Source organism: Octopus bimaculoides, chromosome 2, assembly GCF_046866305.1.
Source record: "Octopus bimaculoides isolate indiv1 chromosome 2, ASM4686630v1, whole genome shotgun sequence".
NCBI classification, from domain to species: domain Eukaryota; kingdom Metazoa; phylum Mollusca; class Cephalopoda; order Octopoda; family Octopodidae; genus Octopus; species Octopus bimaculoides.
The window spans coordinates 56,242,433-56,256,740 of record NC_142929.1 but is presented as its reverse complement, the minus strand read 5'-3'; the positions used below and the strand labels follow the sequence as shown (position 1 = coordinate 56,256,740).

General features: G+C 33.9%; 1 protein-coding gene across 3 annotated transcripts in view; it reads right to left on the bottom strand.

Moving 5' to 3' along the window:
- Nucleotides 1–6,550, bottom strand: part of LOC106877942 (ADP-ribosylation factor-like protein 6-interacting protein 1) — a 95,339-nt gene extending 88,789 nt beyond the window's left edge. Inside the window, exon 1 of one of the 3 annotated variants that reach the window (XM_089345853.1) lies at nucleotides 6,040–6,550. In XM_089345853.1, coding sequence (XP_089201979.1) covers nucleotides 6,040–6,078 — 39 coding nt within the window. In that variant the 5' untranslated portion in view covers nucleotides 6,079–6,550. The remainder of the gene's footprint in view (nucleotides 1–6,039) is intronic. The other 2 variants (XM_014927022.3, XM_014927021.3) reach the window with 2 other exon arrangements.
- Nucleotides 6,551–14,308: the final 7,758 nt, after the last annotated feature.

The window sequence follows — 14,308 nt, the reverse complement described above, 5'->3', positions numbered from 1 at the left end:
AAAAGAATGAGAAAAATTATTCCCATAAGTGGCTTCTTAATGATCTAGTTATTTTTGATAAACTTATTCAAATTAGTTTGCCTTCTTTTTAACATTGAATGCCGTAATTAAAATTAAGAATAGAAAATGAAAAGGATAAAGAGATACTAATAAAGATTCAATAATAATTAAATCAATAAAGCTGAGTTTACTGATTCGTTGTTAACCCCTTTGTTACCACATTTCTGTTGAAATACAGGTTTTTTTTTTTTTCAATTACTTCTGAAACAATGAAGAGTTTTAATTTTTAAAAATCCGTTATTATGAAGATGCTGTTCGGAATATAAGTTAACATGAAATTTTGATGGAAGGTTTTAACTTTGATTACTTAAAAACAGGAAGTTTCTATCATAGAAACAGTGGCAGTCACAGGTGAGTTAGTGACAAAGGGGTTAATTAAAAAGAATGCACATTTACATCCAATTTCAAATTGTGCTTGGTGTCTTATTATAAATGCACTCCATTCTGTTAAACAAATATAAATAAATGTGGTATACTTGTCATGCTTATTTGCAATTCTCTAAAGCATATATAAATAGATCTGGTATACATGCTGTCATGCTTTATTTGCAAGTGTAATTTGATATAAGTAATCTTGTGTGGAAGTCTCTCTCTCTCTCTCTCTCTGCTTCCCTACAACACAGCAGTTTCTGTGGATGGTAATACACCAGGTAAGTACGGAGACCAGGTGAGAAAATTAATGATTAGGCAAAAGATAGGATGGCATCAAGTCTGCTAGAAAAGCAAAAACCACACACACACAAGTAACACATACAAGTTACAGGCAAACAGAGTTATATAGGAAGTAAGCTGCCTGATCTTAGGTATCATTTACCATAAACAGTAAGATTTAACTCCAACTTGCTAACAGTAATGTGGTTTGCTATTCAAGTTACAAAATGTTAGATCACTTATAAATACTTTTACTTTTTTTTTTAACATAAGAGAATAGTTTGAAATTGTTAAGAGTATAGGTGGCACATTTTACAGGTAGAGATGTGGAAGAGTTGTATAATGGCTTAGAGCAGTGTTTCTTATCCTTTTATTGTTTATTGTTTCTGTATCCCACCATTTACCAATTTACCATCTCAATTTCCTCCCACACAATACAGTCTAGTACACAATACAATTTATTGCATGACATTAACAATCTTAACTCATTTACTGCAGAAATTAGATATATCCACTCAAAATTTCATTATCCTTAACTGCAGAAAACAGCTTTATATACCGGTCTATCTTTTGTTGAGGAAGGTCATGTTTGAAACTATTTTTTTGTTTAGATGCTTCGAGTTTATTGAGACAACATGACTTGCAGAAAATACCAATTCTATTTTTTGTTTGATATTTAACATCATTATTGGAATGGTCATGAAATTTAATTTTGAGGTTAAAGGGTTAATAAAAAAAAATCAACATTAAAGAAAATAAATCTACCAAAAACATTACAAATAATATTAAAATTTTGTTTTTCAAAAAGCAATTTCCCCCAGAATTCTGAATTCCACCACACCCAGCTTAAGAATTTAGGACTAGAGCAAAAGAGTTGAAATCTGGCCACTGGCATTATGCAGTCTCTCAGTTAACACCTGCAATTAAGAGTTTTATGATCACTATTAGGAAGAACATAAAGCTGTGTAAATACTTCTTCAAAGTACATCTGACCTATTGCACACAGATATATATATATGGTGCAAGCATCGCGGTGTGGTAAGAAGCTTACTTCCCAACCACATGGTTCTGGGTTCAGTACCACAGCGTGGCTCCTTGGGCAAGAGTCTTGTACTATGACAAAACAGATAGTGGAGCTTAGTGCAGTCCTTTGACTTGCCAGCTTCTGTCAAGACATCCAACCCATGTCAGTATGGAAAATAGATGTATGATGATGATGATACAATGAACTTCTTTCAGTTTCCATCCACCAAATCCACTCATAAGTCTTTGGTCAATCCAGGGCTCCAGCAGAAGACACTTGCCATGTGGTTGGAAGGCAAACTTCTTACTACACAGCCATGCCTGCCCCTATGTATTTTGAAATTAGAATTATAGTCCATTACGGATCTTAAAACATCATCTGCAGGAATGTTCATTCAAACTAAATGTGATCTAGGATTATTATTGTTTTGACTTTCGCAAAAGTAGTTCTTACTTTCTCAAGGGACTTTCCATAAGTTATTTATTAACTTTCACTTTTGCTCTTTAGCTTTCAGTTTGTCTAGCTATGTTCTGTAATTATTTCATAGATTTCCTTGTTCTGTAACATAAAATCACTGTGATTGATCTCAGTGTGATTGGGTACTGGCCAAAAAAAAATTTCTTTGCTGTATAAGAACAATATTTCCTTCATTTATCTAAACTTATAATAGCTATAACAATAGCCTTTATTCATTTAAAATTTTGACTGCAAGAGCAATATTATTAATCATATTACTAGTAAGAAAATCTGCAGGTGATAATATTCAATTTTATAGTTAATTACTTGTGGTAAACTGAATTGAAAGAGTTTAACTGAAGAAAATACAATGTTGTTCCTCTTATAATGAAATATACAAATATATATTTTATACATATATAATTGAATGACCGCAGTCAACTGACTGAAACAAGTAAAAGAGTAAAAGAGAGAATAAGTTAGAGTCAACAAAAAGGAGTTCAGTTGGGTATTTATTTGTGATCACTACAATTGTTTCCAGGTTTGCAGGTGTTTGGTTATGCAACCAAAGGCGGACAAGCTTTATACTGTACTCTACTACATTCTTAACAGAATATAACCTCTTTGCATGTGCGTGTGTGTGTGGGTGGGTTTGTGTGTGGGTGTGTGTAGATAGATAGATAGATAGATAGATAGATAGATAGATAGATAGATAGATACTTAGACAGACAGACAGACAGATAGATAGATACTTAGACAGACAGATAGCCGTACGGATGGATAGACAGACAGATAAATGTATATTTATATATAAACGGTTAAAGAGTTAAGTTGGTGTTTCAACGAAATACAGGAATAGCAAAAGTATCACGGCTGAGTGAAATAAACAACTTGTCGCTATTTCCAAGACATCCACACATAGTGAAAGTACTCTAGCAGCTAAACTGCCTTTGATGTACATGTCAGGAGTGGGTTGACAAAAAGTTGGGGGCGTTCTACAAATTATTTCAGTAGAAATCAAGCATTTTTCGAAACTGAAATAATGCTCTCCTATTCTAAAATATATGTGCAAATATATTTCAGTTTTTACAACCCAGGTAAGCTCTGGTTCTTAAACTAAGCATCCCGTCTTTTTATCCGCACACTCCATATCTAGAACCACATTATGCATCGTGTCTTTCCTTTCCATTCTTAAAGCAGTAGTATGTGATTACAGCGAGGTTTGGTCACTATAACCAGCAGGTCGAGCAGTCACGTTGAGGCTCACTTTTGTTAATTTACACCGACTTACTTTAATCTTCCTTGTTTCGGTTTTACTACTTCTTACATATGTATCCGGCGGAATATTTTAATTGGAAATCTTGGCTACGGAACTTACTCGAAACCGTCCTTGATTTAAGGACCGTAGAGTATATCAATAATTTGTATTGGATTTTCGTGTTACAACTGATGAAACATAGAAGTTTTCATAATTCTTTAAGAGTACGTAACTTTGTCGTGTAAATACCGCCTCATTATAGACGACGTACATTTTTTTTAGCAATTCATTTTATCCTGGGGTTCTCAACCATTTTTTTTTATCTTATGAACCCCTTTGATTATTATTTTATTCTGGTGGACCCCTATAGCCATTTGATGATTAAAAACTAGTTTTACAAAAACTTTTCATAAAATTCTTGTTTTGTCTTTCACACATTAACTCGCGTAAATTGAACTATGTAAAATGTTTGAGGAAGAAACCTAGCTATTTCTTACAATACATTCTAAATCAAATTTTTTTTCAGGGCCCTTTAAAATACTATTGTGGATTCCCATTTTACTACTTTGTTGAGTGGACCCCCAAAAATTATATATGGACCATCAGGGGCCATATGGACGCTGCCTGAGAACCACTGATTTAAACCATCGTCATACCCAACAAAGGAGGAACAAAGCTTCGAATTTTGAGGAAGGGGGCAGTCGATTGTATTAACCTCTCGGTTTCCAGTGATACTTTACATTATTGTCACACACACACATATACGTACGTGTTATATATATATATATATATATATATATATGTGTATGTATACAAATATATATATATACGTGTATGTATATATGTGTGTGTGTATATAGATAGATAGATAGATAGATAGATAGATGTATATATATACAGGATATATATATATATATATATATATATATATATATATATATATATATATGTTTAAATTCCAACGTATATATATATATATATATATATATATATATATATATATATATATATATATATATATATATATATATATACAGGATATATATATATGTTGTATGCATGTATTTATAGATATATATGTGTGTGTCACGTATATACCTACGCGCTGGTGTGTGTAGGAACGGAAATGAATAATGTCAGGTTACGGTAAACATTCTTAGTTCATTGGTAACTGACCAAACTGAGGGGGGAAATTAATAAATAGCTTAGACGTATCCAGAAGGCAAGTAATTATAGAAAGAGAGGAGAACGAGCAAAAAAAAATAATAAAATAGAACGTATCCTTTCGAACATAATATACACACATTTATTTGTTTACAACAATACTTTCAAATGTCGTCATCATCAAGTTTAAAATTATTAACATTATATCTCTGTCTTGTGACCTGCTGCTATACAGTTTCAATATTTAAAAGAAATTATTTTCATTTTCCTATAGAATCGATTTGCTTTCGATAAGCATTCCCCCCAGTTAATCAATCATTGTTGATATTCATAACAGACAGCTGTTATGATGAAGCAATCACCACAACAAATGTTGTGGCCATCTCTAACGATTTATCAGTGGCAGCAGTCAAAGAAAGGGAAATACAGCTAAGCCACATAGACTGATGACAACTAATTTGTGTTTATTATCAACTGACACAGGCTGAAAGATCAGGTATTGTAGGATTATTAGAATGAAGACTTTGGTCTTTTAATAATTGCAGACAGTATTTCTTTACTATGACAGATAGAAAGAATTATCAAAAACAATTATTAATATCGTTATTACGAGGGAAACAAGAAAAAAGCAATCGATGTTATTGCCTTTCGACGAGAAAAGGTAAACAAATCATTAAACTGATGATTAATTAAAATCTAAAACTCATTTCCTTAATTAATAGAAACATATTCTAAACATTACTTCTTGTCTAATGGCAATTTTATTTCGTGTTCTGTAATATTTCTCCTACAAATTACCTTCTAACGTTTCAATCAATGTTTAATGTTCGATTGTATGTAAAGCATATAAAGTCATTTTCTTTGATTGTCAAACACCTTGACAAGCAAGGGAATTCCGACTCTAAGTACACAAAGATGTAACGCTTGTATATATGTATACACACAATTTGATCATTTGATTTTGTAAATCCATTAACTACCTACGATTTTATTCGGGGATTTCAAACTGTTATTCTGTATATATATATATATATATATATATATATATATATATATACTTAGAATGTTCCATAAGTAATAGTCAAGTTGTAACATAAGTCGGAGAAAACACAGTAGTCAAAAAAGAAACAGGTTGTTAAAAAAAAAAAAAAGAGGGGGTTAACAAAACGAAGTGGTATCAACAAGCGGATTATTACATTTTTTCTCTCCCAAGCCTTTTAGCAGACAGCTAAGTTCTTCATTCTTCTTTCTCTCTCTCTCAAGCACAAACTTTACGTAGTGATTAATTCAACTTAAAATAACTCAAAGCAACCAGTGCTAAACATTATACCACCGTCGATATGTAAGGTAGAATATTTAAATTACTTATGAAATTTAAAGAATGAAAGTTAAAGAATTTTAAAGCAACGAGTTCCCTATAACTTACCTTTTCTTCATGCATCTCATTTTCACAAATTTCCGCCATTTTTCCTGGGTGTTTTTTTTTTTAATTTATGTTTTTGTAGAAGTTGAAGAGCGAGCGCCTGCGGGAGACCTACTGTGGGAATGATGGAATGAACTACTAGGTGTTCGCTTGAAAGAAACTGATGTTCTAGAATAGGCTGGTTGTAAGCACCAAATTGGCACAGCGACGGAAAACGATGCAGCGAAGAGAGAGAGAGAAGAGGAGAACTCAGTTTCACTTGTTCTCAGATATCGATTACAATAGCTGCTGTTTTCAGGATGACCGGTGACAGTTGAACTTTAGTTTTTCTTACATATTTGACTGTCATCTCCTGGGTTTTATTTATTGTTTCGCTGTCGTTTAATTATGGTTGTTGTTGTTATTAACTTCAATAGGTCACCATGCGCTAATCAGACTAACGAAATTATCCTTTATTATTGTTACCGACGTGTATTTATAAACATAACGTACGAACACCACGCTGAACTTGATACTATACGATAGCTAGTCGCTGCGTCGCGGTTCAGAGTTCGATCCCTGACAGTATCGACTTCGACTTTCCTCAAATTATGTATTGCTGATATAGGAATTCGAGGCATAGCTACACGAGTGTCCCCCTCGACTTTGTTGCCTTATAACTTCCAGAAAACTGGATATTTTTTAAAGAAATTTTCTATATATTCGCTTCAGATGATATAGATTCCGATTGTATCGGAATTTGTGGTGAAAAATATGGTAAATTTTCAGATTAACACCCGCACGATTTTCACTAGGGTGTTAGGGTTAGGGTTTTAGGGTCAGTGTTAAGGTTTTAGGGTTAGGGACGGAATTCCTTAACCCTAACCCTAAAACCCTAACCTTAAACCCTAACCCTAAAACCTAACCCTAAAACCCTAACCCTGACCCTAACACCCTAGTGAAAATCATGCGGGTGTTAATCTGAAAATTTACCAAAAATATTTTCCGAGGGTGGAGTGAAGAGTTTCGGAAAATTCACATGCGTTGACTTTGTTTCGTTATTACTTTCAGAAAAATGGGTAATTTTTTTTTTTTTTTTTTTTTTGAAATGTTCTACAAATACCTCAGAGAATGTACAGATTACGATTATATCAGAATTCCATATGTAAAACAATTGGTGGTCTCGTACACATGCATACTGACACATGTCATATATATCTACAAAATGAAACTTGAAATTTTTGAAAAAATTGTGATGTGTGTTAGTGCGTATGTGTACGAGTCCACCAATTTTCGTTTTTATATTAAATTCCGATATAATTATAATCTACACGCTCTGTAAAGGTATTTTTAAGAAATTTCATTAAAATATATCCATTTTTCTGAAAGTTATAAGGAAACAAAGCTAACTCATGTGAATTTTCTGAAACTCCTCACCCTACTCTCAGAAAGAATTCTTCACATTCATCTCTGATATAACTGTAATCTGCAGCGTATTTATAAAAGATTTCATTAAAAAAATATCCATTTTCCTGGAAGTTATGAGGAAACAAATCGAGTGGTGGGTACACTTGTGTAGGATTACTGGATTCGATTTAAACAACTAGATTCTCTATCTCTGCAAGCTGGCTTTGTGTACAATGAAGGCATTTTATGGCACAGAGGCTAGCCAATTCCTGTATTTGACTGGTACTTTCTCTTTCTGATCTTGGAGGGATGAAGGGTAAAGTTAATTTTGGAGGTATTTGAACTCGGAACTTATTACAATCTTATTATAAGCACAAGCCCTGAAATTATGTGGAGAGAGGGATAGTCAACTACATCAACCCCGGTGTTCACCTGGTACTTATTTCATCAACCCTGAAAGGATGAAAGACAAAGTTGACCACAGCAGAATTTGAACTCAGAATGTAAAAGACAGAAAATACTTTATTCATAACTAGAACTGCAGTGAAAGAGTACATTTTCAGTAAACCAAATCTGCAATACAATTTCAAATCCCACAAGAAAAAATAGGAATGCCATTGACAACTTGTATCTTCTGTTACATATAAACTAATGAGTACTTGTCAGAGGAACAAGGGGAGCAATTGCTCCCCACAAGCACATTTTTCAAAATTGGCAGCTTTTCAACAATTCTTTTTTAACTCTTTAGTTCCTTTGTGCAATAAAAGTCAAATCTCTTTCTTTTTGCTAATCACATGGACTTGGAAAAACTTTCTAAAGTCATTACTTTACTTGACCTACTTCCCATGTTTCTGAACTGTCTGCTCAAACTTCTGTGATGTATTGGAAGCTGCTGACATCTGAAGAACCAAAAACCCCTGATATCATAACCTCTCAACACTGGATGATACCATGGAATTTCATCTTCTTCACACCACACCTACATCAGTAGTTGTAAGTTTCATACATAATGATATTGTTACTGAGACATGAAATTAATAAATGTAGAATACAATTATGTATATTATAACTAATGAACTATTTCAAGTAATATAAGAGAAATGAGTTAAAAATAGATCAATGTGCCACAGTGCCTGTCAGATACCGGCCATGATGAATTACCAAAAGGTATTGAAAATACGTATTCGCCTTTATATTGAACACTCAATATTTCATATATTCAATAAGACATATTCCATATATTCAATAAGACATTCAATACGTCATTTCATTGTACCATCCATTTTTATATTATATATTATATATTCCATATTCTATATCCCACATTAATTTTACAAGAATATAAATAAAACATGAAAAACAGACAGAGTTGGAACTCTTTTAATAAAATAATATATATATGCCATCATGAGTTGGATGGTTTGACAAGATCTGATGAATCAGAAGACTGCATTATGTTCCGATGTCTGTTTTGGCATGGTTCCTACAGCTAGATACCCTTCCTAACACCAACCAACTTTACAGAGTGTACTGGATGCTTTTCTCCTGTCAACAGCACTAATGAAGTTGCCATGTGGCTCACAAAACTAAGATCCCATTCAAATGAATGGAATTACAGTTAAGAGGTGGGGACAGCTTTATGCCAAGTAATGAAAAGTTAAAGTATGAAAGAAAGGGCCAGAACAGATTTCTTGTTGTAGAAGATACATGGCTACATGCATTATATCTGACTGGCTGGTTGTAATAAGGATGGAGAGAAAGAAAGATAAAGATGACAAGGTGTTAGGGTAGTCCCTTGAGGTATAAGAAGGGGAACAGTCTGAGCTCTTGCAGAAATTAGTACTATTCACTGAAATGTATAGTAAGTTCTCAATTGGCTAGCCATAGCAAAGTCTATGATTTAAATTCAATTTACACTTCAAATGATTTCTATATAATTTTTTCAGATATCCTTTTGATATAATCAACCTCACTTCTCAATTCATATTTCAAAGGCTTCAAATTAATGTCAAAAACAATATTATTTATTAGCTATTAGTAACAGAAGCTATATTTGTAATGAATATTGATTTGATTAGCACATCCAACTTAACTTCAATGTGTTGTTAAGAACACCATAGACTGCAGTAATTGTCCTGAGAAATCCTCTTGTTCAGACATCAGGTGCTAAAATGTATAGATTATATTGCTTGATGAAATTTCATCATCACCAACTGATGAGACTATTGTATCACATGATTTCAGTACAAATTGCGCAGCATCAGTAACAGGCACCCAAGCACCAAATTCTAGACCAAAAAATCTGTCAAATCAATATAGTTTAACACTGACTAAACAGTTAGCAATGTCTAATCGGTTTGATGGACTTTTGATTTGGTATTCAGTGCTTGGGTGCCTGTTGCCAAGTTAAGTTAGATGTGCAAATTAATATTGATTTCAAATTTCAGCACAAGGCCAGCATTTTGAAGGAGGGGTGAGTCAATTACATCAACCTCCAGTGCTCAACTGGTACTTATTTCATTGACTCCCAAAAGAATGAAAGATAAAGTCAACCTCAGTGGGATTTGAACTCAGAACGTAAAGAAGGATAAAATGCTGCTAAGCATTTTGCCCAGTGTGCTAACAATTCTGCCAGTTCACCGATCCTTGATGTGCAGATTAATATCATTTGTAATATTAGGCAGAAGGTGCCAAGCTAAAAGCTTTGTAATATTTATTTATGTATCTTTCCCCTCCTGAGTTCACATCTGAGTCCCAACAATAATAATGATAATAATAATAGTCCTTTCTACCATAGGCAGAAGGCCTTAAATTTGGGAAGGGGATAGTTGATTACATCAACCCCAGTACTCAACTGGTACTTAATTTATCAACCCCGAAAGGATGAAAAGCAAAGTTGACCTCGGTGGAATTTGAACTCAGAACGTAGCAGCAGATGAAATACCGCTAAGCATTTTGCCCAGTGTGCTAACAATTCTAATAATAATATGCCACATTGATTGATCCTGTCCCCAATAAAAAACTGTGTCTTAAAAACAAATTGAATACAAGAGCACTCAGAAAGTGCAAACCTTTGCCAAAGCAACACCAACATCCTCTCAATGATTAACCAGAGATGATTTTTAGAATGAGAATATCTGAAATAAACTCGACTGCTCTCACAAATGAGAATACTAGAAATGAACCTAACCACTCTCAAAAATTAAATTTAAGAAACAGAAAGATAATCCAGAATCCTTGTCCGGCACCAGATCAATCCCAAAATCTAATCAGTTTGTGCTAGTCATGAGGCCAAACATCCCTGAAAGTTTCATCCAAATCCATCCAGCGGCTCTTCAGATATCTTGTCCATGGACAAACAAACAAACAAACATGACTGAAAACAGTTGGAGGTAATCATTCTATAGCCCTAAGTTGAGCCCTTAGAAGTTAGGTGTCATGATTTTGGGATAGTGCAGAGATAGTGTTGGGTTACAAACAGCTGATATTTCATTCTTTAGGCTGATACTCAATACATTTTACCACCTGTGACTCTCATATAAGGGTCGAATACTATTGTAGCTGATATTGTATTGTGATAGCAAGTTATTAGTGAAACTAAGTCTGTGAACAGTTTCAATTTCCAGACAACTATTTTGTTAACTATATTAAAAACGCAAGTGGTCCTCAACCATTTTTGGCCTATGAAATCCCTTTGATTCCTATTTTATTCTTCTGGATCTCCATAGCCATTTGATCTGTATAAAGAATACTACTGTTTTTTATAATCAAATATTAAGAATTATATAAAAAAATGTTAAAATATTTTGTATTTTAGAAATATAAGCAATGTCTTGCACATAAATTTTAACAACAAAATCTTATATGAACCCCAGTTAAGAACCACTGGACTATATTATCACTCTCTTCTCTTGAACTATAAAATAAAATGAAAATTAAGTATTAAACTGAATGAATCACATCAAGAAACATGTTTCAAAAAACAGTATAAATTGTATCAGTCTCCCTAAATATCATATTTCTTGTTTTAGGCTTGGCTATATATTTTGCTGACCTCAGATGAAGTTAACCCTGGCAAAATGTAAATCTTGAGAAACAAAAAAAACTGTTCAGTATTCTGCCTGCTGGTCACATGCATACAGCTTTCACTAGTTAATTCAACTTCCCATTGAAACATTAGGGTTAAAAGTTAGGTAGAACTGTAGAACCTAAAACACTATATCATTTGTTTGTTGTAACAATCTGCATGTGGCATTCCAATCACAAGCAATTTGAACTCATGAGCTGTTGAAACAGAGGAATTTGAACTCATAAGCAAAAGATACAAAAGAAATATCACAAAGCATTTAGCTTGGCACTTTTTCACCACCTCTCCACACAATATTATTAAAAACATTGTTTTCAACATGAATTTGAAACCTCTGAGATTTGAATTGAGAAGTGAAGTTTGATTATATCAAAAGACATTTGGAAACAAAATTGAAAAGAAACCATTTGAAGAATAAATTGAATTATGAACTTTGCTTTGATTGAGAATAAAGTATTCATTACAGAGAGTAGGACTAATTTCTAAATTAAGTGCAAGACCACAGATTTATAGAGCAGTTATATTGACAAAGCCTGATTTTATTCTTCAGAGCCAGAAAGCTCATATTTGTGCCCTACTGAGTGCTGCTCTCACCCCTAGGATGGTGCTACACATTGCAGCAATCCTAGACCATGACCAAAAAATGGCCATTCTATTAATTGACATGATCTCAAGCAAACTTGTAAGTTGGCATCAGCTAGAGAACTGTAGGCAGACAGGAAATACTAGAAGATTAATGCAGACAGCAAGGACTAAGAAAAGTGGTTAATGCAGAGCCTGGGCCACAATATGACTGATGAGTGAAAGAATGATGAATGAGTTGGAAAGCCTGAGTGGAAATAATGTGAGATAAGCCAGCTTTGACAAGGAGAAGCCATTTTTATCATCATCATCATCATTTAATGTAGCCTTTTCCATGTTTACATAGGCCAGATGGAATGTTATGAGGCAAATTTTCTAAAATCTGATGCTTTTCTTATCACCAACCGTCACCTATTTCTAAGCAAGGTAAAATTTCTCCATGACCAAACTTGTTTAGCATGGTAGCCTGGAAACAAACAACATCTCTTGTATAATGGTGATGTCTCTTATACAACAATCACTTGAAGTCAAGACAAAGTTACACACATGCATGCACGCACACATACACACACACTTTTTATCTTTTACTTGTTTCACTCATTAGACTGCAGCCATGCTGTGGTACTGCCTTGAAGAATATTTAGTGGAACGAATCAAACCCTGTACGTTTTTTTAAACCTAATACTTATTCTATTGGTCTCTTTTGCTTAAGAAGAAAGCAGTCAAAGAAATGTATGTTTACATAGAATTCATTACTTTAAATTGCTAGGTGTTTGGATCGACTCTCCAACTGTTGGTTGTGGTCATTCTAATATATTTTCCCATGGTGGTGGCAGTAGCAGTGGCGTATGTTAGTCATAGTCACAGTGAAATCTATGTAAACACACATATTTTGGACTGCTTTCTTCTGAAGATGCGCTTTTGCATTGTTAGAAGCTTTCCTTATTTTTCTTTTCTTTCATTTTCTACTTCTGTACTACAATGCTTCAAGCAAACTACAATGCTTTTTAAAAAAAATATATTTATTGAATGAATCCTTTTTTTTTTTTCAGAGGTTCATTTAGCATGAAGAAATATACTTATTAATGAGCAATTTTTTTTTTTTATGATGGTGAAATTTCAACAGCTTAAATTAATGCACACATATATCTACACTTACATGACAGTGACTTATAAACTTACCAAAATGTGAAATTAAATTCAATCTGATTCTTTGCTATAGAATATAAATGCTTCTTTGACATTTGGTCTATGACATTTGATAAAGGAAATTCATTCTCCATGGTTTTTAACATTGCTCTTAGCAATTAAATAATTTTTTCCCTGTTACAGAAATCAACAGTAATCATCAAAACATATACATGTGTGTGTGTGTATTCTTTTACTTGTTTCAGCCACCCAACTGTGGCCATGCCAGAGCACTGCCTTGAAGTGCTTTTGTCAAACTTACTGTTTAAGTCCTAGTACTTATTCTATTGGCCTCTTCGCTGAACTGCCAAGTTACAGGGATGCAATCACACCAACACTGGTTGTCAAGTGATGATGGGGGGGGGGGGGGGAACAAACACACACACAAAGACACACACACACACATATAAAACAGGCTTCTTTCAGTATCCGTCTACCAAATCCACTCACAAGGCTTTGGTTGGCGCGAGGCTATAGTAGAAGACACTTGCCCAAGGTGCCACACAGTGTGACTGAACTCAGAACCATGTAGTTGGGAAGCACGCTTCTTACCATACAGTCATATATAACATTCTGCGATTGCATAGGTGTAGTCTTGTACGGTTAACCCTTTTAAAATAGTTGACATCTTCTATAAGTTTTTCGATGGATGAAATGTGAAATTACAAAATCTACACAGATCGAGACAGATTGGATCTTCCAGCGTCTACTCTAGTGTCAACTTATGCCACATTGTTGCTGAATGAAAACTTGTTTCACAAAGGCTACAATATTTATATGAACAACTGGTTTTCCAGTCCAGACCTCTTCCTGCAGCTGCAGGTGAGGAGGACTAATGCCTGTGGGACTGTGAGGATGCACAGGAAAAACATGCATTCTGCAAGCATGAAGGATATTAGGAAACAAGATGCAGATGGTAATGCCATAATGAAATCAAGTGTAGTTGCTTCAAACAACGAAGGGATAGGTGGGGTCAATCACTCAGATCAGCTGACGATGACACAAATTGGTGAGAAAATTTGTGAAATG